Source organism: Anguilla rostrata, chromosome 3 (genome assembly GCF_018555375.3).
Source record: "Anguilla rostrata isolate EN2019 chromosome 3, ASM1855537v3, whole genome shotgun sequence".
NCBI classification, from domain to species: Eukaryota; Metazoa; Chordata; class Actinopteri; order Anguilliformes; family Anguillidae; genus Anguilla; species Anguilla rostrata.
In genome coordinates this window covers 33500439-33527917 of record NC_057935.1, presented here as the reverse complement: position 1 = coordinate 33527917, position 27479 = coordinate 33500439, and the positions used below count along the sequence as shown (strand labels likewise).

Genomic DNA, 27479 nt, shown 5'->3' with positions numbered 1-27479 from the left:
TCAAGTAGATTAGTTTGGAAACCCTGCTATTTGTCATTTTGATTGGCAATTCCCCTTGCAGGGAGTGCATACGACATTGGCACGATTTCCTAGTAAAATCCGAAACACGGCAAAGTTGCATTGCACCTAACTGTCCGGTATTCGCGTCGTAAGTCAATTGTTTTATGTATTCTCTGGTAATGATTTTTATTTAAATCGCGTTTATCCCGCGCGATACAGTGCGCAATATCCCAGACGTAGGAAGTTGCGAGCAGTGGGAAGGCTTTAGTTGGTGTGCTCGCGAGATGTAGCGAGAGCCGTGGGATTTAGCCCGCAGAACGGTTCAGCACCGGGTAAGTGTAAATGGACCATATAAATTGGCAGTGGTGGTGAGGTGAAAACACTGCACTGATAAGGTTCTGTCCTTGCTAAGTTTTGAATAAAATAACTTCACTAAGAGCGTGTGATGAATGAATAGGGTTGCTATATACTCGCTAATAATATGGCGACGCTGATAGCCCAGCCCGAATCAAGACAAGGGACGGTGGTTGCTTGTTTTCTTAGTTCAAGCTGCATCGAGTGCAAACAAGTACGATCACCGTACGATGTGTGGCTTGCTTGATACGTAAATGTTTTCTATTTTCTAGCTTCTACAATTGGATGACTTGCTGACCTGATGTGAAAGGGCACAAGCATAGTTAACGTAAAGTAAATGAGCATGTCTTGCCTGGCTGAATTTGATTTTGAACACTGCGAAAGCTAGCGGGAAGCGGTTCCCACTGTATTTGATGTAGATTTCCTGCATAATGTTCGTACTACGTCTGTGCGTCACCGTTGGTGTGGATTTATAGAAGACATTTCCTTAAGCTTTTCGTTTTAACGAATCACACAGCATGTCTATTCGCTGGCTCATTTGACACCTGACTGATCTAGGTCATATTTAATATTTCGTTAATCGGCATGAAATAAGTTGCACCAAGTTGCTTATCACAACTATACCGCAAATTATCGGCGCTGTCCCTGGTACAAGGAGGACTCCCTGATTCTTCAGATCGATGGCATTTTTTATCCACCAATTGGATTTAATTTCCGGGGTTTCATTTGCAAGTCTACGTTAGTTGGATATCGAAACGTAATCATTGTGTATTTTATATGGCTACAAAATAACATCTCTGCAGCTTCGTGCTATAAACTAGAAAAATGTACCTTTTGTGTTTAAAATTTTTTAAATAATATTGTGACATTTTACGCATCCCAGTACCCTCCCACAACAAGAGTAAAAACCATTAAGTTCATCACTATATTACTATTTTTACTACTATTATATACTGTAGGGTATTTTCCCATTATTTAAACGGACATATTCCTGATATCACGCTCTGCTAGGAACATAAATGCAGTGATAGCTGCACTGTAATAGAAAATTGTAAAGTTATCTTAACCATGTCCCACTTGATTTTGCCAGTGTTGTTAATCCCCCCACCCACACACACGCACAGTCCTTCACATCTCCATCTCCAGTCCTGCCTCTCCATAAATGTGTCAATATTAAATAACCGCACATGAACATAAAATGGGCATGCCCAAAGTTTTAATGCTTTCCCCCCATTGTCTCCCCATTGAATGACCAATAGTGCACGGCCGTGCTCATGGTGCGTCTGTTGCAGGAAACCGTGCACTTCCCTCTGAAGCATGTGATGTCGCCAGCTTCTTTTCACGCTTCAGCCCACAGGGAAAACTTGTACAAACGCGAGTTTGAGGAAGACTCAAGTGCAACTTTAGCAAGCAGACCTGCTAGAGAGAGATGAGATGCGTATGCTGGCTGACTGAACCCTAACGTGGGGTGACACTACTGCCAATTTTTATGCTGCCCTGTCGTGCTACCAGCCATATCAGTCTAGATTCAATCCTGGACCATGGGGCCCATCCATGCAAGTGAACAGTGTATTAAAGGCATGCTATGCCTTGAAAATATCGTAAAATAGCCACACTAAGGCATATTTATGATGCCCTGGCAATCTCTCTACACAGTTTTGCAGAATTCGTGCACCTTTATTTGTTATTCTAAAATGTGTTTGGGACATTTCTGGGTGTGTCGCTGTTTTTTGTGTGTGGAGGGGTGGGTGTAGCTACAGAGCTAGCTAGCAAAGAAGTCCAGATATAGCAAAGCGAAAAGACAAGCCGACAGGGCTCGTTGAATTACTAGAGTTAACCTTGGAATTGTTCTTCCTGGGTGGCGTCAGCTGAAGTTGGCCAAGGGGATGCAAAGCGACATGGAGTTGACTTGTTTTCTGTTGGACCTGTAAGTAATGTTACCGGTGGTGTGAAGCTGATGAACATAAGGACATTTGGGAGGATCTGAAATGTTCAAATTTAAAGTTCCAATGATAAAACTCCTGTTACGTTCGACATAATGGAATGAATGAATCTGTAATCGAATCTGCCTTCTTACTGTCACTCACGGTTGCTCATTTCACGGTACTAATATGACCTCTAGCTATCCAGCTAACTACTTTAGGTGGGGTAACTTACTTGGCACAGGTGGGTGGGGTTGAAGACAGAGGAGGAGACTTTTTTTATTGTGTAAACAGGCTAAGAAGTCCTACATAGTATGCTTTTAACAGGATGAGCCACTAAGCAATTTGCATGCCCAGTTCTGAGCTTAGTGGACTAAATCAGAGTTTTGCACATCACTTTAGTAAAATGTATTGCATTGGCAAGCAGGCCATAATTTGGGCATCTCTGACATAAAAGGAAACGTATGTTTTTTAGCATGCCCAACATAGGCCCTGCAACAACATGCTTTGGTGAGTCACTTCCACAGATGCCTATATGGAAAGTTTATTGCAACATAAACTAGGCAACCTATATTACATTTTAAACATATGGGCAATGCATGGGGTAATTATTGGCCACGGTATTTAATCCTGACATTGTATGGGCATAAATGCCTGTACCATTGCTTGGGCAATGTCTTATTACGCACCAGCAGCTACTCTGATCCTTCAGACACTTACTATAAACTGTATGGAGTGCAGCTCACCAACACATATGCTGGACTTCAGGGTGAAATGAAGTGGATGTTGGCACACACTCTGTAGCATAGTGTGTGCTTGTTTGCACTCACCCGATTGTCTAAGGATATTGATGCAATTGCCTAGAAGTGAAACTGAGCATTTCAAATTAGTGAATAAGAAAAAAACAAGGTATAAAAGATAGGTGTAAAAATAAATACAGTTGTTATTTTTGAAGTGTGGGAAGTACTCATATCCACTTTTGTCACAATTAGGGAATAAAAGGATTTTCTGAATATGAGTGATGACAAACCATTTGTATGCACTATTCCTGGATGCAATCAGGTATGTATTGTACCAAACATATTTACTTCTACATTTGTATTGTTTTGTAACTTTCTAAGAGAAGGGTTTCTCTAAACAAATTTCCTGTCTAATATTATTAGCGTTTTACCAATGAAGATCATTTGGCTGTCCATAAACACAAACATGAGATGACACTGAAGTTTGGTCCAGCACGCAATGATGGTGTCATAGTTGCTGGTAAGTACCAAATAAGGCTTCATTAACATAAGTAACTGATGTATTGACATGATTTGCAAAATTCAAGAATTGAATGCAGCGGCATCAACATGGGGAAGGGAAAGGAGGTGATATGGGGCGACATAGCTCTGGAGGTAAGACCGATTGTCTGGCAGTCGGAGGGTTGCCGGTTCAAACCCCGCCCTGGGCGTGTCGAAGTGTCCTTGAGCAAGACACCTAACCCCTAACTGCTCTGGTGAATGAGAGGCATCAATTGTAAAGCACTATATAAATGCAGTCCATTTACCATAAAAACTTCTATGTTCAACAATTTTTTTTACAGTTACTTTCATTGCCATAAAAACACTAGATGGCATTATCATAAAGCATGTGTGCATTAAGTAATATTTGCACAAATGAGGAGCACTTGTGAATCATCTGAATGAGCACTGAGAAAGATCAAGAGCTGATGGATTCACTGACTTACAATAATAGAGAACCACCATAAACAAACCTGTCTTCTCTTTCTCTTTCCACTGCTCATATGTTAAAAAAGTAAATAAAAAGTCCTTGCATGCCTTAAAAACAGGCAGGCATATCGTTTCTCAATTCACTTGGGCTGATCAATTTGTTTATCCTTACCAAATTATGTTTAACCAACCAGATTTGATCAAAGTCATGCTGACAGGCACTGGTAGCTTGAGTGCTTGAGAAGTGGTGTGTGTTTGATGCTGGAAGGAAGATTTTTTGACTACTGATGTTGTACCATCACTTTGAAATAATTTAGAGCATGTAACGTACATGGATGTAAAAAATGACATATTTCTCTGAACATTGTCCTGAATATTGTGGGACAGTGGCCACCAATGTAAGTATTGAAGGCTTTACACCACATCAATTGATGCCAGTGATTGAGTTGACATTTTGCTGAACTCTACCTTCTTCAATGGCCATTCAAGGTGAGTCAAGAAGGCCACATTGTCCAAAGGAGCACTCATTTTGCAAATGAAAATATTTGGAAATAAATTTTCACATGAATTTCAGAGGTATTTACATTAAACTCAAACTTTAAGAATTGTTACCCTCAATTCCAAATTTGAGTCAGACTGCATGTTTTACTTTTTTAATAAGAAAACAAATCTGAATCTTGGGCTATGCTGCGGCTAGTCCTGTTAAGGCACCATTTAATTTAATGGATCCACCCCAGAGTCTGATGCCAAATTGGCGCTAGCAAGGCCAGCACACCTGCAGGACACTATATAATTGGTCATGTTCGTATGTCCTTGTACGCCAGTGACCAAGTCTGGCCAGTTGGAGAGTCTGTCTCTGGTCAGATTAACTGGTGGACTGCAGAGGTAAAAGGCCCAGCGGCTTGACGTTATATGTTTTAGAAGAGATCACGTTTGTCTGTGCTCTCCAAAATAGACAGTGGAGGTTGCAGCACTGAACACAAACACACATGCAAATTAAATTCACATACAGTAGGCTATCTGAATCTAGTATGTAGAATCATGTCCTCTTTCACTTAATGTGAGACCTGTGTTGTTTCAGACCAAACTCCAACACCTACTCGTTTCTTGAAGAATTGTGAAGAAGTGGGATTGTTCAATGAACTTACTAGTCCATTCGAACATGACTTCAAAAAGGCCACAGAGGATGATATCAGAAAGGTAAGCCTTCATCTAAAGATTGGCTCTAAAGGACAGTTGCACTGCATTGTATCATTAGAGCATAGTCCCTCCAGTACACATAGCTGGTTTTGCGCCACTAGTTTTTAATTGTCATTTGATACAGTGTGGTGTTTCTCAGCTACCCTTAGACTTTTCTCCACTTGCTTTGCCACTCCTAAGAAGCAAATCGGAGGAAGCCTCAGCAGTGGAGACCCATCGAGACAGCCCCCTGCCCCGCCCAGAGTCTACCACCTGTGATGAAAAGGTGAAGCACAGCACTGCAGCCTACGCAGTAAAGTCTGTGGTTCTGTATGCATGCAGCTCAGCCTTTTCCATGCAAAATCATTGTTTTGCACATCAGGTGAACTCAGTTTAAAGAGCGCAGTGTTCAAATTTGATTTCTTTACTTGAGCTTGTTTTGCTGAGCCTGGTACCATCACATTCTGCTCTAGAATAGATTGGGTATAATGGTCATGTCAATGGCATTGACCTTCTTAAATAAGAGGGATATAATATTTACATTTATAAAAGAGTTCCACTTTAGTAATGCTGACATACACAAAGAAAACGGCACAAAGAAAACCATGCAGTAGATGTACTCATTTCTCTGACCTGGATTCCTCTGTAGGAGTAGAAATTCACCTGCTCATTACTGTGGATGAAATATAAGAAACACACTGTGCTGGGGACATTGTGTAACTGTTAGACCTACTGCTTAAATATTTGTATTTATTGTGTTTTAAACTTTGATTATTGAATGAGTGATATGAGTGGTAGTTTAAAATGTCATCTCTCTCAAACCATGTGATATTTATTGCTTGACAATTCCTTATGTTGAATGTGGTGTGTGTAAATGTTACAGAAATTATTTATGGTTGGTTTACTTATAAACACTTAATACCTGTAGCAGTGGAGGATTGATATGTGTCCAGCATATAGGCATGTTGGGAGCCTGGAAGCAGAGAATTTTGATTTACTATCAAAGGAAGGTCCTAGTCTTTTTAATGTTGCCATTTTAACTTGATGAGTTTTGCATTTAATCTTGGATTTTGGATTTTTGCATATGTTACTCAATCTGGCTATATTGTAAACGTTTGACCAGCCTTCTTACCGGGTTTGCAGATTTATACACAAAGAGTATTGTACATCCAAATCGCTAGTCCAGTAAGTTTACCCACTTAACTACCTTTGCCATAAAGAAACAGACTTTCTGAATGGGGAATTTAGAAGAGGAAACGAAGCCGATTCCTGATGTTGACTTGTCGTTAGGCCAGCACAGTGGCCGTATCAGTTTAATGTAGCTGTAATTTGTATAATGCTTTCAGGACATTTCTCTGGAGCCGGTTTCACAGCCACCATCTACCATAGTTCAGACTGAGTCCTTCCGAGTTCCGACTGTGCTTCTGGCAAGCAATGATACCGGTGTCGTAATACAGCAAGCATTACCATCACCAACCTCGAGCTCTGTAATTACACAAGTCCCAGCCTCAAGTAGGTCTGTTGTGTAAGTAACCCACATGTGTTATTTCTACCTTTTTTTCTCCTAGTTTTAGTGCTTAGTACATTTTTAGTAACTTGTCCCCCCCCAAATTACGTCATATATTTTTCTAATAATTTTCATACATGTCTCTTCTCAGTGTAGTATATTCATTAAATATGCAATCATTTTGTTCCTCTCTTAAGGAGCTGCAGAATGTGAATAAAATTATGGGTCGTTATTTGGAGAATATTACTAAAAAGTACTTTGTTTACAGTGTTTTGTGTCCTATTAGAAGGGGATTTCCTAGGTCTTGCCTTGCATGTCCAGGTGATGCACTAGAGTGTGTCAGGTGTCACATCCTGACTGTGCCAGGGGCCTTCATAGCCATAAAGCAATCAAGGCACAGAGGCTTTTTCAGCATGTTTTCCCACCTTAAAGTGGGCGAGCGACTCCAGGTTAACCAGCTACCTGCATTCAACCTCTACCCGCTGTGCTAACTTGGCAGTCCTGTGCTGCGATAACTGGACAGCTCAGCTGGGGGGTTTTAGAGAAGAAAGTTGCGGGCTGGCTTATAATTACAGTTGGGTTCCTCAGATTGAGCAAAGGAAACTACACTGGGATAGAAAGTTGTTGAATTGTTAAATAAATTCTTAGTGGTTATGTAACCAGCATGTTCTTTTCCCCCTCCAGTCCTGTTACCGGAACCTTCCCTGTACTCTTACAGCTACCTAATGGACAGACGATGCCCCTTACCTTCCCAGCAGCCATTGCAGACCCGAGTGGACATATTCCCACTGCCATCCCTGTAAGTTTGGAACACTTTCTCTTTCCTTGTTGTGTTTTTTATTCAGTATTTATCCTGCATGTGGTTTTCATGCCCTCCATATGTGGCTTTATTATATGAACGGATTATTATACCATTGCAGCCCCTGGCCAGAGAGGCTCAGTTTTATTTATCTGGGACATTTCATTCCAAGAGCAGACTCAGTATCTCAGTGCTGTCTGTGTGTGTGTGTGTGCGTGCGTGCATGTGTGTGTCTAAGGGGGTGTTGGTGTTTCTGCTCATGCATTACGTTAGACACCTGTGGTTGAGGAATGTTTGTGTGCAAGTTTGTTTGTATGGAAAGTGTATGTGTTTGCATTTGTGTGTCCCTGTGTGTCTGTATGTGTGTCTGTGCAAGTGTGCCTGTATGTGTGTGTGTGTGTGTGTGTTTGTGTGTGTCTGTGCAAGTGTGTCTGTATGTGTGTGTGTGTGTGTGTGTGTGTGCACGTGTGTCTGTATGTGTGCCTGTGTGTGTGTGAACAGGCTGGTGCAGAGGATTATATTCTTAAGGCGTCACAGCATATTTATTACTGTATATCAGAGCCTGCTGTTAAATTCTCTTTTTCTCTCAAGAAAGAATAATTTGTGTGTATGTGTGTGTGTGTGATCCTTTAAAGTGGTTGAGTGATATGTGTGTCTGTGTATTGTGTGAAGGATGTGTGTGTGTGTGTGTGTGTGCGTGTGTGTGAAGCGGCAGTGTTCTGGTCGTCCAGCGCGTCTGCCTGAATCCCTCACAGTGGTCCTCTCCTCTCTGTCCATATGCTCTCCACGCAGGCAGGCAGCAGCAGGCAGGACTGTTCATTAGTGTGTGTGATGCCTCTCCACGTGGCGCTGCCGCCACAAAATAACAGCACATCCAGCCTAATGAGGCTCAGATGTGAGGCAGAGCTCTGTGGATGGTGCTGGGTGTGTGAGGGGGAGGGGCCGGGGGAGGGCCAGCCCTCACTGTGAGAGAGTAATTTGCTGTGTGCCGCTGTCTCCCTGTGTCTCTGCTGTCAGCTTGTCAGGCCCGTCACCGTTATGCCTAATGTGCCAGGAATCCCAGGACCCTCCTCCCCGTCACCCATCCAATCAGAGGCCAAAATGGTAATTCGCTCTCCTTCTCTATATGCCGCAAGCCCAGCTTGCCCACAACACTGTAAATCTCTCCATGATACCCAAGGAAGCATGGTGATGTGCTGAGTGAGATGAGACTGGTCATATTCCTCCTTCATGTAAACTCAGTTCTAAAAATTACAATGGGGTCATCTTATGGTGACTATGACTGGAAGCGACAGTCTTGTGCAGTTCCTCATTTGACCAGTAGAGGGAACTATCTCTGACAAATATCAAAATAAATGAAAAATGTTTCTGAGTCTTTGCCTAGGTCCTGGGAACTTGCACTATGCTGGTTTGCACTTTAATAGATTACTTTAATTGCTATGTTGGGTGTGTATCAGTCTTATTAATTTAATGAGGGCAGAAAATGAAGGAATAGCATTATTTTTAGAATTGTATATCTTGCCTTTATTTAGTGTACATTGCTTGTAATAAACAGTGAGTACCAATTTTTTATCGTAGTTTAAAGTAGAACACACCTCCAATATTTTTCTTTCAGATGAATGATCAAGATTTTGCAGAACCTTCTGTTTAGAAAGAGCTTAAATTGGATTGCTACGCTTTGTATTCCTTTTTTGTTCTTTGTTCAAATTATATTATGCCTTTGGGAAAGGCCTTCACTTTCCCTTGAAGCAGACTTTTCCAAAACTAAGAAACAAAAACACAATTGCCACTTTTGGATTGATATAATATAAATATTATTATCTTGGGGTTTCTGTGAGTACACAACATAAAGACATGACTCTTACTCTAGTAGTATTTTTGTTGTCATCCATGGGAAATGGTATGATTTTTGAGCAAGAAGCTCTAGCAGGTATTACTGCAAGTGTTTTTTAGGTGTGTGTAGGTAAAATAATCTTGCCTGAATGTGGTGATGAGTTTGGCTCCACGTTATCTTAAAGCCATACTATGCAGGAGTTTCACCTGGCTAATATTATAAAACAACCATGCTCAGTCATTACTATGATTCACTCGCAATCTGTGTCCGTGTGCATGTCTGCCCAGTCCTTGCCTATCTGCCTGTATTTGTTAGTCTGAAAAGTCATTGGGACATTTCTGGGCATGACCCATTATTCTTTGTGGGCTGTGTCTGAAAAGCATGTGGCCAATAGAAGAAGAAGGAGAAGAGGTAATGTGTATGGATTGGCTATAGTGGTGCATTTTCAGTTGGGTTAGGCGCAGAAATGATAACCAAGTGGCTGGTCAGTGTTCGGTAATGTTGGGTAGTTGCCTTTATTAGCTAACTAAATTCAGTTGTCTGGCAACGTTAGGTATTTTTTCCAGATACAAGTGCCGTTCGACTACTACAGACCAATATCCGTGGTCTGTATTATACAAATTTCACTAAATTCTGATCATAGGTTGTGTGCCTTTTTTGCCACAGCTATTGGCTGGTAAGGGCTGCAGTCTGGAGCTTTCTAGTCTACTTTCCCAATCTGCTGAAGGGGGAAGGCGGCCTCCCATTGAGCTACATGGCGGGAGAGGCATACGACTTCGCTGCTATAGAAATATGAATCTAGTCTATGTATGGATGTAAAAATAAATTTAGTAAAAGCGGCAGTAAATTGATGTGTTTGTAAATATGCATTTTTATGTTACAGAATGTTGCCGTGCTTCCAGGCAGGCTAGAACAGACCTGGTGTTGCTGTGCTAGCAGTGGCTAGTCTAGGTATATTCCACCACTAAGCTAAAGCTAGATACCCCATAACTTTGCTGCATATGACAATGAAGTGGGAGTTTTTGCTCTTGGATATGTCAGTCAGGCATTTTGGCATACTTGTGTTTGCCTGACTGCTATGAATGCATCTATTGCTGCATGTTTGAAAGAGACTTCATTCCAACAGTCTGCAATATGATGTTATAACATTACCGACATATCTAGATAGTATAGCTAAAATATCTATTCAGTTGTTTTGTTGGTGAGTGCACTTTCTTATCTTGGGGGTGTAGGTGGGGTTGAGAATAGAGGAGGAAATGTTTTTAATTGTAAACACATGAGCAAGCAAGCAAGGAAAGAAATCCTGCATAGTATACCTTTAAGGAGGGATGGGTTGAGGAATGGTCATTTGCCACTGTTCCTCCAATCAGCTGCTGATATAAATCAGTAAAGATCGCTATTTGCATTGTCCACCATTATCAAACTGCAAACCTACGCAATTCAGTAGCTCCAGAACTGTTTTCGCGGTGAGATAAACCAGCGGATTATGCCTGCATGATGTGGCAAAGGCTGCGGCCTCTACACGTTGACGCGGCAACAGTAGCGATGGCTGAGGGGCGGGAATATGAAGAGGTGTAAAGGAGATTGGTGGCACGGTGATGGACTGCGTACCACAAAAGCGTAAGTGTTCGCAGCACGACACTCTTGTGAAATTAACAGGTAAACCAGCCCAAGGAGGTGGGGGGCAGAGAGTGGGGGAGGGTAGAAAGGTAGGGAGGAGGCGGGCGGTGGTGGTGGTGCGGGGGGGGGTTGCCGGGATCGAGGGGCGCGGAGATGACAAACGCGGAGACAGCGGCGTGCTCAGCAGGCCGCCGCCGGGGCCAACCGGAGGGGCGCTTCCGCCGAGAGCTGACTGGGGCATCTTGGCACACGCTCAGAAAGGCACATTAAGTCAGCCTCGCCTGGCATGGAACCTTTTGTTCAGCAGAATCCTCCCTGACCTGCGCCCCCCCCATACCCATCCCCCCACAAGCACCGCGCTCATCAGCAAACACCTAATGAGCCCACGTCAAGAAACCCCCATACGCGCACACACACACCCAACCTCCCCCGCATATGCACGCACACACACCCCCCCTTCCCCCGTCTCTCCGCCTCTCTCCAGGGTGCACAGGCGCCACTTTACAAGGACTGATGATGCTGCAAAGACCACAATAATGATAATTAACTTGCTGAATTTAGAAGATTATGCTGTTAATTAGTTGCAAAATAAAGATAAGTAATATAGCAGCAGATGGTGGAATAACACCCTTGAGAAGGAGGGTTATTACACTGATGAGGTTTCCATGGCAGATATGAAATATGGATCCGACTGTTTTTCTCCCCTCCCTTCGCAGTCCGTTCCAGGAGAATAATATCTCGTTTCAGCCAGAAGAGAATCTGGATGGGTATTACGCGGCAAACAAATTTGGTAGACAGATTGGTCTGGCATAGGGAGCTGTTATAATATGGCCCGGTTTTTTTTCCTCCCGTTTTTTTTTTTAACAAAATGTATTCTCGCTCGCTTCGATAGGATAGTTTGCACATACTTTCATGCTGTTGGTTTTGGCAGCTTCTATGCTGTCAACTTTATATTCCTTGGTGACAGCATGCAAAGTGTGTGTGCTGGTGACATTGGCTATATATTTCAGTAACCTAATGATAATTTTTAACGTTCATTAAGACTTGATTTCGCGTTTACAAGAAAAATCGGAGCTAAACAATGAAATCCGTTGCACTTGATTTGTTTGTCTGGAATTACCAGTGGGACTGCCGTCTATATGCATGTGTGGATATTGTGTGTATCCCCTTTGACAGCCTGTCTCTGGTTAATGACGTTGTATTGCTCTTGTGGCTTAAGCTAGGTGAAGCACAGTCACAGCAGAGGCTGAAGCAGAGCTCTCCACATGTGGGACACTGTGACACAACACCCAGAGGGAAAGCATTCCTCTGACAAGTGGCTGGATATTGTTGGCTCCTTCAGGGAGTAGGAAATTAGCCATAACTGCTACTGCTCCACGGAACACGACTAGAACCCACGTCTGCTTTAGCCATCTTGTTTCCCTCATCTGGGCAGTCAAAATTAGAATTTTTTTCCTAAGGGCACTTAGCACTCACTATTCAAAGCCCAACCAAAGTTTTGGATCAATCATGCATAATCACAGCTATTCTGGTGATGCGCAGCTTTTTCTCTCCTCTCCCTTCGATACATTGGTCTCAGCAGGCATCTCAGCATCTCCAGCTGGATGGCAAACCCTTGCCTGAAGCTCAGTTAGGTTAAAACTGCCATGCTGTATTTCCCAAGTCTCTGCCTCTGTTTAACCGGCACCATAGTGTCAACCTTTTCATCTACTAGGAACAAACTGTCCCTCACTGAGAACATCATAGTGGTATGTTTCGCCTCGCAGATTCTTCCTGTACAACATCGGCTCCTTCCTCACTGCCTTCTCAACCCAGCTCTTAGTCCAGGATGTGGTCATTTTCCATCTGGACTACTACAAGTCCCTCCTCTACCTGTGCCCTCAGACCTGCAGCTGATCCATAACACTGCTGGTCGTCACATAGTAGAGGCAGAAACTCAAGACTAGGCTTGATACAGTGTTAGGTACTATCTAATCTGTAGGTAATCAGGGCACTAATTTAGTTGGGGAAATGGTGAGCATTGTTGGGCTGAATGGCCTGTTCTCATCATTATGTTATTATGTTATGTTGTGCTCATCTGATCTACACCCTCCATCTCTCTCCAATGGCTACCAATATCAGCTCACACCAAATTAAAATGACCTTGGTAGCTACAAGGATCACTCCACTGTATCTTAAAAAGATCATCAGACCCCACACGTCAGCCAAACCGCTCTGTTCTGCAACCTCTGGGCTCCTGGCCCCTCTCACCCTCTGTTCCTGCACTTCCTGGTCATGTCTGTTGTATGTTCTGGCCTCCTGGTGGTAGAATGAGCTTCCCATTGTGGTCAGGACAGCAGAAGCTCTGCCCATCTTCTAACATGGACTATAGTATTACCAAACAAAACATATTCATTTTCATGAAATGCCTCTGATGAGACCACAACTACTGTGCCACTGCCTGGCTGCTCTGAAATGGCAAAATCTAGCAAATTTTATATTTGAATGCAGAGCCATATCTTATCTTGGTATCTTGGTATCTTGTATAATGGGTGGATTATTTGTATTTATGATTCAGCTTTGGCCTTGCCTGAACCGCATGCACATTGGGAGTAAACACTTTTTCGACAGATTATTGTCATTAGTTGTTCTCTTTCAATCCCCCAGAGGCTCAAAGCTGTGCTAACCCAGCAGCAACCGCAGTTAACCAATGGGAGGACAGGCGAGGCTCAGAGCAGTGATATGTGGACCCACACTCCACCCCCGGCACAACCCGAGGAGCCCTGTCCCCAGCAGCCTGCCACCTCCACCACAGAAGCACCTGTAAGCAACTGCATATGTGTGTGTGTGTGTGTGTGTGTGTGTGTGTGTGTGTATGGGTGAGCGTGTGTCTGTGCATGTGTGGTGTGTGAACGTGTGTATGTGTGTGTGTGTGTGTATGGTTTGTGTGTGTGTGTGTGTGTGTGTGTGCCATTGACTGTAGAAAAAATATGGACCATGCCACTGTCATGTCACTCGTTGACTCTCCATTGGCTTGGTGAAAAGCGTTTTTGAAGCCTGGGAAATCCAGATTGTGGGTGCCGCCATATTGTACAAATTGGAGCAAGAGACTGCTCAGTAGGGAAAAGGGGGGAACTTTATATGGGTATGAAGTCCAGATATCCACTAAGCGTGAGATACAGTGACTCAGTCCACAGTGAGTCCCTCATTTGTCCGCAAAATATTAAAATCATGTCCAAATAACACAGTGACTTCGGCACATGCGAGATATAGACAAAGAAAAAACACCTATTGCGACTACATGTTTTTGTCGGAAAACATTATTTACTTTACGTATTTTGACCGTGTTGTTACCACCAACTTACATTGAAATGGGTTGCTGAAACATCTATACGGGAGCCACCAGACTGGTGCTAGTGATCAACATCTCTCAACAATACAAGGAAGTGAGCTTCAAATACACAGCCCGGTTTTGGCTGCTTGGTGTGTGCGTGTGTGTGTGTGTGTGTGTGAAAGAAGGCAAGTCTTCATAAGTCACCACTCAGTTTTAAGTAGTGTGTCAATGTCAAAACTTCCAATGGATATGCACTCATTAGCAGGCATAGTACAAATGGCAGATGATCTCGTGGGACTGTGTAGTTCTCTTCCTTTCTATCAAAAACAAAATAAAATAAGATCAAGACTGAATCTTGATCATCGTCAGACTGCACTCACATAAGGAAATCACATCTAATTAAGTGATGAGGAAAATAACGAGATGTGTTATTGCTACATGTCCACCAATCTGTGTTGTGCAGCATGGCTTCAGGTAAACGTAATGACAAGCTGTGACTGTCGGCTTCTCCCGTCCTGCCTGCGGCAGGCCTCCCCAGCCCCGCCCGCCAACCCCGGCCCGAGTGGCGGAGGCAGGCGTCGCCGGGCCGCATGCGAGAACCCGGACGAGAAGAGGCGCAAATTCCTGGAGCGAAACCGGGCGGCGGCTTCGCGTTGCCGGCAGAAGAGGAAGGTGTGGGTCCAGTCTCTGGAGAAGAAGGCTGAGGACCTGAGCTCCACGAACGGGCAGCTGCAGGTACGACCCGCCGTCCCTTGTTGAGGCATTATGGGTAACAGCGACAAGAGAGCGACCCGTCCTCCGCCGGGCAAAAGCCTTTCATTTTGCGCGCGTCTCGTGTGCGAGTCTGTTTTTTTCCTCTTTCCTCGCACTGTGATGAAGTCATTAATGGCGATTAAGAAGTGCTGCGGCATGACAGCGGCGGTGCGCCAGGCCCGTACATTGATACCTCGCTGTCAATAAAGACGTATCTCCAGATGTCATCGGCGCGCGAGCGTGTCTCCACTTCCCCCGTCTCTCCGGCTCACAGGATGGCCTTAAAAAATCTCCCAGGGAAACGTGTCTTTTTGAACCTTCATTTTGCAGAAAGCAATTAGGATCTAATGCTGACAAGTTCGAAACAGTTCACGTAACCGTTGTCTCTGTTGATAAGTGCGAGCCAGGGTACGGCGCATTGGCGTTCCAGACAATTTAATGAGATGTGCTGTTTATTTGTGTGCTGTCATCTCTGTCCATTAAACTAGGGAGAGACATACGTGGGAGGGGCAGAAGGGGGATGGGTGCGAGGAGGTAAGAATATATTGCTTTAAAAATACAAATGGCCTTCTTTTTGTAGCCCACATGCAAGTGAAGGGTTAAAGCAGTGGTAGAGGATGAAGGCGTTGGGGTTGGGGATTTGGGGGGGGTATCGAAAGCTGTTAACTGTGAAGGATGCCATGACTGGTGGCAAAAATTGAATGTCAAGGAAGGAAAGTGTTGGACGTATGAAAGCATTAATCAGTGGCGAGGCTGGCGTGGTAGCTGCTGCCCCAGCACGCGGGACCCAGCCGATCAGCGGAGTGGGCCTTAATGATCCGTGATTACTTGGGCATCATCCTTAACTGGCTTTTTAATGAGCTGTCAGGACAGGCGGAGGCTCTGGGGCTCATGGGAAGCACCATATTCACACATTCTCTTTATTCACAAAACTATTTCATGACTTTTGGTCTGTGGCGTCAAACTCGGAGACAGAATGGAGAGCAAGTGCAGAAAGCTGCACTGCACATGAGCCTTTGCGCTTCCTTATATTTTCCGGCCTTTGATTGAGAAATTCAGTCGGGCCAATGAAATAGTATGTTAGCTGTGAGGTATCCTACAAAAAAGCCCATGGCCAATTGCATAGAACACCTTACATCTTTTCCCTTAGTATCACCTCACATGTAAATATGCGAAATTCACGTAATGGATACAGTATTACGTTTTTAATTGTTTACTTTAAAAAAATTACCCTCACACACACACACACACACCATAATTATTCAAAGCCTTGATAAAAGTGGCCAAAGAGGACTACATAAAACAACAATCCAGAAATACAGGTAATGAGCCCAATTATAAAATTACATTATTTTATACAAATACATTTTCTCAGAATTTTTTTCTATTAAATTATAATAAAAATTATTCGCACCACTAATAATGACTTTAAATAAAACCCAACAAAAATAATCTGGAGTAACATACTGTACTACTTTTTTAAGTTCATCTCATGCTTACGGAACTGTGCTGTGACCTCTTATGGTTTCCTGTATCACTGGGGTATTAAAATGACGTAACACACATGTAAAGTGCATGTGTCATTCATCACCATTGGGAAAGGCAAAGAAAAATCAGGAGAAACAAGACAATGCATTGTCAGGAGATGGTTACTAAAAAATAAACAAAATAAAAGTACCACCTTCCTCTCTCCACTCTTAGGTCAACAATGTAAAAGTTGGAACAGTTGTAACCTGCTTGGTAGAGGATGCATTTGCATTTTGTATTTGCATTTTACACACACGCACAGTGAGGCAGATGGTTTGCGTGGCAAAATAATCGACAGGCCACAGTCTAGAGATCTGCAAAACTTGGTCGCATCTTGGGGGCACAAAGTCTCCAAATCTGTCACGAGACGCCTCTTGAATGATGATGGGATTTTTGGAAGTGTTGTCAGAAAAAAAAGCCTCTATTGAGGATAATCAACAAAATAATACATGCCTGGAGTTCGCTAAACAGCATTGGAACTTTCATTGGAATCAGGTGTTATGCTCTTATGAGACCAAAATAGATCATTCTGGCCACACATACCAGCAGGGGGTTTAGCATCAGGAGAAGGATGCTTATGTTGAACAGGATGTCGTATCTGTGGTGAATTATGGTGGTGGATCTATGATGTTATGAGACTGCTTTGCATCTATTGGTCCTGGAACTCTTTTAAAGTCAGTTCTTTCAAGGTGAATTCCGGCAAGTACATAAATATTTTGGCAAAGAAACCTGGTCTCCTCTGCCAGCTCAAACTCAAGCAAGGCAAAGATCCCAAGCATACCTCAGAATCAACCAAGACGTGGTTAACTGACCACAAAACTGCACTTTTACAATGGCTATCCTTGTCTGGACTTGAACCCTGATTGAATATTCATGTTTTGAATTTAAAAGGGCAGTCCACAAGCACAGACATAAGGATTTTGAATGATTCAGTATAGAGGGATGATCAAAGACCCCCACCCAATATGTTCACCAATCTCAAAAACACTCCGTTGTCTTGTCCTTGTGAAGGCAACACAAAGTACTGGAAACGTGTGAATTTTTGTGATGCAAATAATTATTTTAATTTTTTTGGGAATAATTTTTTTTTTACTTGGAAGAAGTTGAAATGAAAAAAATAATTATTAAAAAATCATTATTACGGGAGAACATTTTTTTATCTTATTCATATCAAGAGTTATATGAATAGTTAAATGAAAATATAGCATGAATAATTTTGTAGGGTACTATATGTGTGTGTGTGTGTGTGTGTGTGTGTGTGTGTGTGTGTGTGTTTCTTTGTGTGTAGACAAGATCCACAGCAGTGCATCAAGCTACGCCATGATGTACACAAGATACGCACAAGCCTGGAGATACGCACAAGGCATTCCAGCAGCCATGCAATTTGTATTACAAACTACATGGATGATGTGGGGGGTGTCCGTATGTTCAGCCCAGTGCTAGTTAGTCATTGCTGTCTTTGGTTTTCACATGCAGTCCTTCTACCAACAGAACATTTTGGTTTGGTGAATGCTGGGGAAGGATGATGTGAAGCTTGCAGCGTGAAGCAGTGCAGGGCAGGTGCATCGTGGGAAATGGCAGCGAGTACGGTGCGGTGTTGAAATTCATAGGGGCTTCGCCAGCTGTGTTCAAATGTATTTCACGAACAGTCTGTTCGTGCCAAGAGGAGCAAGCCTAAACAGATGGATTCAAATAAATTGGCTGCTTTTAGACTAATAGATTAGGCTGCCGTGGTCCTTTAAAGAGAACAGAAAGCGCTTAAATCTGCCACAGGATGTTCCATCGGCTCTTGGCTGCGCTAAATCCTGATAAAGTCACCTTCACAATAATACACCTCCTCTCCCTCCACCCCCCCCCCCCCCCCCGAAACCACATCCTTTACTGCATGCAGAATTCCTGACTCCCCCGGGGGCTGTAATGACAGTGGGGTGTAAATCTTCGCAGAATCTACAAAGTTGCTGTGACAATCGGAGGAGTTCACCTCTGACAAATGTGCCAGTCCGCAGCTATTAAAGGGCCGTAATTATATCGCTGGAACAACATAATTGAAGAAGTGCATCGTACTTTATTCTAACGGCATCCATTATGCTATTACCTTCTACTCAAAGTATGTGTCTCCTCCCCCACCACAGGTGGAAATATGAGCGCTTTATCACAGGGGGCATATGTAATGATGTACTGATCATGTGTCTCTTATTTCGGTCATGAGAGAGAGAGACAGAATAAGGGTGTATTACAGGAGACTTTGACCTGTACTGTGAGTGCATTCAGATAAGTGTAATCTCAGTTTCCTGAGAGAACCTGTGAATTGGAGCTGGATTAGAATTGGGCGTAGTCATATCCCTTAGCTACTAATACATAGTGCTAATACTAATACATAATCTTATTCAAAATCTTTGGTAATATGTTAAACTTAACATTCAACATCACATTCAGCGCTGAGAAATATGAGTCTCATGAAGTATTAAAGGAGTACCATGGTGGTTGAACGTGACACTTCCCAGTTGTCTTCAGGCAACAACAAAACAAATGTGCATAATTTTTTTATTCTTCAGTCATTTCAATGTACTTTAAAACGTATTTTTCTAAGCCTAAATTTCCCACTATAAAAATTCACCCGAACCGTCTGGGCGTGGTAATGAGAACTGTCAGTTAGCTATGATTGACAGACCGTGCCCGGTTACCATAGCTACCCCCATGATACGCGCTCTCTTTGGGAGACTGAATCTTCACAAGCTAGCTAGCTTAGTAGTATATCAAGTATCGATAGATAGCTAAGGTAAGAACGTTGACTTATATCCAGTTATAATTTTTGCTATCTAGCTAGCCAAGTTAAGATGAAAGCACAACTATAACGTCCTCATAAAAGCAAACTAGCAAGCTAACGTTATCGATAGCATTGCCTTATGAAAGCAAACCTCCTAGCTAGCTAACGTTAGCTAGCTAGCTAAATGAATATAACCAGAAATAATCTAAAGGCACTCTAATTTAAGTGAACCTAACGTTAGTCAAATATTTGCATTGTCTGAACAGCAGGACGGTGTGTCCTGTCAGATTTCTTTACGGGGCGTGGAAATAGGAGTGGTTACTGTATTCGTGACGTAGAAAAATGACAACTTTCTCAAAATAGGATGATGAATTTAAAACGCATATTTCTCCAAAAATACAGAACGGACATATTTAATACTTTGCTCATTGTGTTTCTTCAATGCCTCTTGTGCAAATAGCACATAAAACCGAGAAAGTGTGAAAATCACCATGGTACTCCTTTAAGGAGTAACAATACCAGGGGCATTCTGTATACTTGAACAGTGAGTAAAGATGTCTCACCCAAAGTGCTCTTGCCTTGGATGTTCAGGTTTGGGACTATTTCTGCTTTTGAAAGAAAAAAACACTAAAACTAGGCCAGAGTTTCTGCTGGACTGGGCCTTTTAAAGCAGGTCTTAGAGGAGAGAAATACTTGGCATCATGACCTGAATCTACTGTACGCTGTCAATCCTGACTCATGCAGACCTATCAACAGAGACACACTGAAATCAGTTCTCATCAGGGAGTCACTGTTAATACATCGTGGCTCTGCCTATTTTGGTCCATTGGTAAATATTTTGGAGTTCATTGAGGACTGTGGTAAAGATTTTACCCGATCCCACACACATCTCCTGCAAGAATCTCCTGTCTCTGTAACATGGGGGTACGGTGCGGGGGCCACAGGGGCGTGGCATCAAGGCCACAGAAGAAGCCGTAAAAAAAAGAAAGTCAGGTGTGACCCGCGAGTGAGTGTGCGCGCTTGGCCTCTCTGTTCTCCCCTCCCGCAGAGCGAAGTGGCCCTGCTGAGAAATGAAGTGGCGCAGCTGAAGCAGCTCCTCTTGGCTCATAAAGACTGTCCTGTAACCGCCATGCAGAAGAGATCGGGCCATCACGGTGAGTAATGCTCCATTATCCCCAGCCTCGGGCCCGCCGTGAAATACCGCCAAAATGAGCCCGGGGAAACTGGCATGAGGAACACGTCCCGCTCGCGCCCGGGCTCAGCGACTCGCAAACTGACTGAGCGATGGCCGCATTATCGCTGTTTTTTTGTGGAGGGAAAAGTTCTGAGGAATGTAGCTGCTGATAAACTCCCAAATTCTCAGGGATTTTCCATGGTGTAAAGGAACTTGAGATCACATTACATTTAGCAGACGTTCTTGTCCAGAGACAGCTTATATTTCCTGTCTGCAGTCCATTTATACAGACAGCTTTATCCTCAAAAGCATCCTTACTTTTAACTGGGTCATCTCAGAATGTCTGAGTGAAGAGACTCTTCGGAAATACCATTGAGTGTATTTGCACTGGTAAATGTTATGGTAACACTGCATTTATAAACAGAGTTTGACAATTAATAAAATATTTTGCAGCATTTTCTCTTTTTTGCATAATAAATGTAATTTATATGTATTATCTCCTACCAACATAAATGAGCAGTCAAGTGTGTTTTACTGCTGGAAATTGTATAATCAGCTTGAACTTGTATTTCTTTGTCCAGTATTTTTTTTTTTTTTTTTACATAAAATGAATAATACATTTTTATGTTTCTTTTTTGTCTTGTGTACTTAATTCCAAATTACTGACATCACGTGATGACAGTGTCTTGGGAAAGTATTTTTACCAGTACTGTAGGACCCAAAGTGTTTTCTTTTAGTTGAATAATAATTATCAGCAAGGTGCTATAGAGTATTTTTATTATTTAGAGGTAGTCTTGGTATCATTAGCTGCTGTTTGTAGTAGGCAGTCATGAATGTGACACAGCTTAGCAATTGTCAAAAATTTGACCCTTCATAATTTTGGCATCACTAAATTTAATGTCAAAGTTTAAGGAAATAACCTAGGCTTTGAAACTGTGTAGTTGTTTGTAAAAAGGCACCAGTGTGGTATCTTTTACTGTACATCACATTTAAATGGGACCCATCTAGGGACATCTGGGATGGTTTTAGTGCTTTGAAGTTCATAGTATTGGATATTTGTCAGCTGTGCTTTTTACATAACCTAGTGGGGCCGTGGTTGTGGCTCCCATCGATCTGGATGTGTAGGTATCGCTGCTGGATGTATACTGACCACTTGTGGACAAAGATGTCTACATGACTAACAGTAATATTTACACATCCATCAGTGACATCATGTACGGCAGTGAAATTGACACGGTCAACAAGGCAGTGATATTACCCTTGAAAATGTTGATAACACTGTTGGACGGGTAGATGCCATTGGTGGACACAGATATCACTGGTCTCAATGACTGAGCGCTACTCATTCACCTGTAGGGTAAATATTGTCGGATGTTTGGGCCAAAAAAAAAGCTTTGTACTCAGAATATAGAGATAGAACAGTGCGGGAGCTTTTGTTTGCATAGGAGTGCGGGGATTTACATGAGCAGCAGATGCTTTGAAGCATTTTTTTATGTTCCGTTTTACCCCACATTAATTCCTCTGGTGGGTTTATTGCACGTTCAAAATCATATTGCAAACCCCAGCAGTGCTGGCGCGTCGACCTCTTGTCAGCGCTTTCCCCTGTTTTCCAGCACTTGGTTGCGCTGACACTTGTTAGGCCTGCTTTTGGGTCATTTTTACAGACCTCGTCACATCTGCTGTTTTTCCTGGCTCACCGTAAAGAAACATGTCACGAGCGACTGAACCTCCGAACACAGACAGAGGGCACCTGGAATGTACAGTGCAACATCTTTCGCCGTTATGATTTAATGATGTTGTGCAATTTGCAAATCTGTGGATTGTTTCTGCCATATGCACCCACTTCATTTCAATTTGCCCCTGTCAGTGGAGCGAGAGGGGTGGAAAGGGGGGTTGGGGGGGGGGGGGGGCGCTGCCTGCAAGTTACAGTTCCTCAGGTGCTCGCTGTAAAACTTAACGGCTGCCAGGCTGAAACAGTGCCTGTAAGCACTTTTAAAAGAACAAGCAATACTTTCTTTCCCTCAATGCCGCTGTGCCCGCCTCACCCTCCTCCCCCATACCCCGTTCCGCCGAGCATTTAGAATATTGATTTTTGTCAGCTCAGCTTCATGCCCATGACTTGGCACCCCGATTGGCTGAGTCGCGCGGCAGCGCGGTCAACTGCGTCTCGTGCCTCTTTAACGCTTTCCGTAAGTCCGTCCCTGACTCGTATTGACAATGATTGTTTCCAAAATGAGTCCATTATAATGGCGAGTCTGACAAGCCCATGGCTCTCCCCCTGTGAGAGGCGGTTATGGCGCCACTCTGTTCATTACACACGCCCATTGTTAACCAGAGCTGACATGGCCCGCGCATACGCTAGGACTGATGGCTTCTGAGCGGGATTGTGCTGTCATCGATACAGCTCATTTGACACTGGCTCAATTGTTTTTGGAAGTGTTTGAGATCCAATTGGGCCATACTTCACTTTGTTTGTGGGGGTCTGTTTCTGATTCCCTTTATGAAAGATGGGCTTCGATCGTCTGCGGCGTGTAAACCGCCTCCATGAAGAGCGGACCATTAAGTCCCTGTGCTTTACTGTCTCTGAAATATTGAGCTCATACAGCTCAAACTATGTAAATGAGCGTGCCCGCTAACTGTGTTCTTTAAAAAAAAAACTGGTTACTCACCTCTTCCAAAGGAGGTATACTTCTGATTGGAGGGTCCAATTCAAAGCCCCACTATCTCTTGGTGTGGGGCCTCAAATGGGGATCCTCAACTCCTGTGAAGTTTTCTGGCCAAGGAGAAGGGGCCTCCTGGGGGCCCCCAGCTCCAGCAGCCTGTCTGTTAACACACTTTATCATCCAGCTGAGATATAGCCATGGCAGGTGGGAGGGAATTACCCAGCCTGCCCTGCAAACAAGCAGGGCCACGCTTTTGCTTGGCATGCCTATGCCTCCATCTGCTTGCGGAGAAAACCAGCACTGAAATTAATAAAGAAAAAAAGAGGTGTAACACTGCCTTGGGAACCTGAAAACTTGCATATTATAATATATCAGCCATACTCCCATCTTCCTCTCTTATACTTAATGCCATGAGTAATTATATGCATTTGAATACAGAACAAAGAAATTAGTCTGATTTACACTGAGACCGACCTTATGCGGGGATAAACGACTGAATAATTTACAGCGCTTTGACATACGTTTGTGCTAAATCATTTGATCAAAATCCAGTCAGTAAGAATGCTCAGGGAAACGTTGCACACAGAAGGCCTTTTAAATGAGATTTTATTGCAGCCTACATAAAAGACTCTGTATCTCACATTCTCAAATACCAAACCCAATCATTAATTACCAAGTGCCATTTCAAGTGACTTTTTATCATTAGTGGTATTAATTATTGTGGTGGTCTGTATTCCTTTATGAGTCAGTACATTATAAAGGGTTTTTTTTTCATCAGGATCCAATTAATTCAATGCAACTGCCTAACAGCTGGTGGCATTTCGACTCCAAGTCTTGCATATTCTCCAGTGTGAGCATCATTAAGATCAGGTGCTGTAATCATCTGTCGCTGCAGTAGTTGGCAAGGTAACAAAAAACAAATGGAAACACAATGAGGGATACTCAAACTCCACAGTGTGCCAAAGAATGTAATGTAGCCTTATGATGTTGGTTTAAATTGACATTGTAACTTTAATTAAGGATACTAAAACACACGATGTGATAAAACACACACACACATGCGCACACACACTCACACGCGCGCACAGGCAGGCACATTCTCATATAAATGGCAGAGCAGCATTGTTTGCTTTCTGTACATCTTAAATTCAGCAAAATGGAGTCAAACCTTTAGCTGATATTTCCAATTCTTGGGGTCACATTTAAAGTCACATTTGAAATAGCAGACTGTGTTTATATTTATTTTTCTGGTAGCCTGTCTTTGCTGTTGTGGGATTTTTTCTTACTGCATATTCCTAGAGGCGTGACAGAGAATTAGCACACAGGATTCAAATCCAGTACCCTACTGCTGTTTATACCCCTTAGAAACGTGTTGTAACAGATTTCCTCTAGTTGAGGTCCAGCTGTACGAAGATCCATCTGTCAGATCGTGGTCAATTCCAAGCAAATGCATAAATTACAAAAACGGACATTGTGAATGTTTATGGTCAATATGCTCTAAAACAGGCTCCCAAAAAACATAAATACTATGCAGCACAATACTGCATCATTCCCAAAAAACAATGGGAGGGAAAGGAACATTTTGATAAACAGGTCTTTGTCAGGTGTCCATAGCGCATGCAGGGCAGAGTTTATCTAAAAGGCGTCAGTGTACGTGAGCAGTAACCCAACTATCTGCAATGAAAAAAAAAGCGTTTGTCAAACAAACCACATCACATTACATCCAATTATACTCAATGAATAGAAAGAAGTGCTCTGGGATAGTGCAAGCCAGATAAACCCTGTGCAGTCTGGAGTCCAGTCCTGAACATGCCAGGGTCAACTGAGTGGCACATATTGACACTGGCGTTGCACAGGGAGGCAGAGCTGCAGTTGGCACACCGTTCCCCGCTTTGTTCAGACACTCACACACAGAGTGTCCTCCTTCAGTACCATATCTGTGCAGCGCCGCCGGTGAACTGTGAAGTACAAACAAGCCACGGCTGGCCGCGCAAATTTTGGAAGGTTTTTCAGCGATGGCACGCACCTACAAACACAACTGTGAAAACGAGGGGCAAACAGTCATTCTGTTGAAGGTGAACTTTCGGAGTGGGAGGGTTGATGGCATTGCCTGTGTTGCTGTGCCCATCTTCTAGGCGCTGAAGAGGAGGACACCTGCGAGGAGGCACCCGGGAGTCCCCAGGCAGGGGCCATCCAGCACAGCTCCATCACCACCTCCAACGGGCTGGGCTCCTCCTCCTCCTCCTCCTCCGCCCCGGCTGCCACCCCCGCACCAGCGGCGGAGCAGAGCCACGCTCTCAGGGAGCTGATCACATGAGCCTCGGGGTCACGCCCTTCTCAGCGAGCCACACTGGCAAGGAAGCTGGACGGGGAAGACGCTTCGGGAACTATCTCAATGTGGGAAAATGCTGTATTTATGTCTGAATTGGTTTCTTTGTGGTTTAGCAATTTATTACTGCTCTTTAACACTGTTCAAATGTGTCTCATTTGACGTGAATGCGGATGCAGGAGGAATCATCTCCTCATGGTTTTGCCAGAAGTGTCTTTTTTCTCCTTTGTTCTAACATGTACTGTGTTTATTTGATGTGTGTGTATGTGTGTGTGTGTGTTTTGTGTAAAAATTAGTGAATGGTGATGGGATGTTTTGAATGGGTTAACAGTGCTTCGATAATGAGGCATCCCAGCTGAAGCATGTCTTCTGGCTTATTTATAAAATGGCTGTTTTTTAACTTTATCTTTTTAAACACTACTTGGAAGAGAGAGGCATAGGAGGAACAAGGCACTTTCATTACTGTGTTTTATATTTTGCACAAGAGGTGGGAAGGCATGTTGACTTTGCATTATGTTTGGTTGTGTACGTGTGTGTGTGAGAGAGAGACAGAGTGAGACTTGAAACACTCGCACAGTGTGCTTTTAATGCTGCCAGTGCCGCTAATTGTGAAATGTAATCTTTGAATAACTTAGTGCTTTGACTGACATTCCATGTGCAGTTTGAATGTGACATACAGTGGTTGTAGCTTTATTGAACAACATCACTCAGACACATCCTTGATGCTGTCTTTTCTGAATGTGCTATTATTTCTTTTATAATTACTTTCCTGCTAAGACTGTTCTATATGCAAAACAAAATCACTCAGATTCTTTGTCCTCTTGACCAAAGTTTCTGTCCACCTAATTACTTTGATCAAGGAGTATATTTTTAACAACAGCATTTCCAGTTGTTTTTAAGTGACTGTTCAAGAAATTGGTATCAAGCTAAACAAATATAGTTTTTCTTTGTTTTCCAAAGGAATTGTACGTGTGGCATTTTAAGAAAATTTTAAATGACTTTTCAAAAAATCTATGTCTTTAATATGACTGTTTTAATACTGTATTAAAGACACAGTAATAAGCTTTATTCTTTTTACAAGGAAAAATCATCCCAATCGAAACCTTGTGGGATTGTACAGGTCTGTCGTATTTTTTAACTACAATACAATCATCAAAATATGAATATAATCACGTGTTGAAAATGTAAGACAATGTAGAATTAAAAAAAAAAGTTACTTAAGCTTCTATGGAGAATGTCAGCTATTTACTGTAGCTTCCAAATCACAGAATTGTTATTTTGAATCTATTAGTCTTTCCTCTTTAAATGTAATGGCTTACTACTGTGTAGTTTCATGAGGCTTCACTACATTATTTGACTTCAGAAATCCTGTATAGAAAATTATTTCTCCTCAAGCATTACATTTGTACAGTTACTGTTTTGTGCTATTTGCATGAGTAAATTATCTCAATTTCACAGCAGTGTCTCAGATTAATAAGCAAAACTGCCCATGCTATATCCCCTTGAGTTGCCTGTTACCAGGAGCCTTTGGGATCAGGACTGGTCCTGAAAGTAATTTCATCCTGGTTTAAGTCCATAAAATACATGTTATATTACTGTGTTGGCAGTAAACATTTAACATAAAGGTTATGCATTTTGCATTTTAGATGAATATAGAGTAATAAATCTTTTAATAACTATTTTAAAGTATATGTAAACCCTCTAAATTTGTACGACAGTGTATTTAATTTGGTTCCCCTATAGTAAAATAATGACTGTTTTAGCACTGGCTCCTGTTTTGCTTACCCTTGCTTTAATCATCATGATTTTTCATAATCTACTTGTACAGCTAGAGCTAGCTTTCACACGTGGACAAGAATAATTTTCTTTTGGAGAACACTACCATCTTGTGGCTAAATTTGATCTCTGATCTCAGCCAGAATAGTAGTAACAATAATTAAAGACAATGGTATTTGCGTAAGTGGAGGCCAGGGTTTTCATATTACAAAAGTTGATGTTTACAATGTGCAATATCACTCTGTGTACTCCT

General features: G+C 42.7%; 1 protein-coding gene across 4 annotated transcripts; it reads left to right on the top strand.

Annotated features, from left to right (window-relative positions):
* Nucleotides 1–18: 18 nt before the first annotated feature.
* On the top strand, nt 19–27212 carry atf2 (activating transcription factor 2). Of its 4 annotated transcripts, none has more exons than XM_064327245.1 (12): nt 19–332; nt 3269–3338; nt 3440–3536; nt 5067–5185; nt 5325–5450; nt 6511–6689; nt 7356–7470; nt 8488–8574; nt 13571–13726; nt 14766–14972; nt 20333–20438; nt 25257–27212. In XM_064327245.1, exons 2-12 carry the CDS (start codon nt 3291–3293, stop codon nt 25436–25438), a joined length of 1422 nt encoding a protein of 473 aa, XP_064183315.1. In that variant the 5' UTR covers nt 19–332; nt 3269–3290; the 3' UTR covers nt 25439–27212. The 4 variants fall into 4 exon arrangements, with proteins under 4 accessions (XP_064183315.1, XP_064183317.1, XP_064183316.1 ...); XM_064327246.1 differs by lacking the exon at nt 19–332 and adding an exon at nt 4373–4474 and having other exon boundaries at nt 3306–3338; XM_064327247.1 differs by lacking the exon at nt 25257–27212 and having other exon boundaries at nt 20333–20446.
* Nucleotides 27213–27479: the final 267 nt, after the last annotated feature.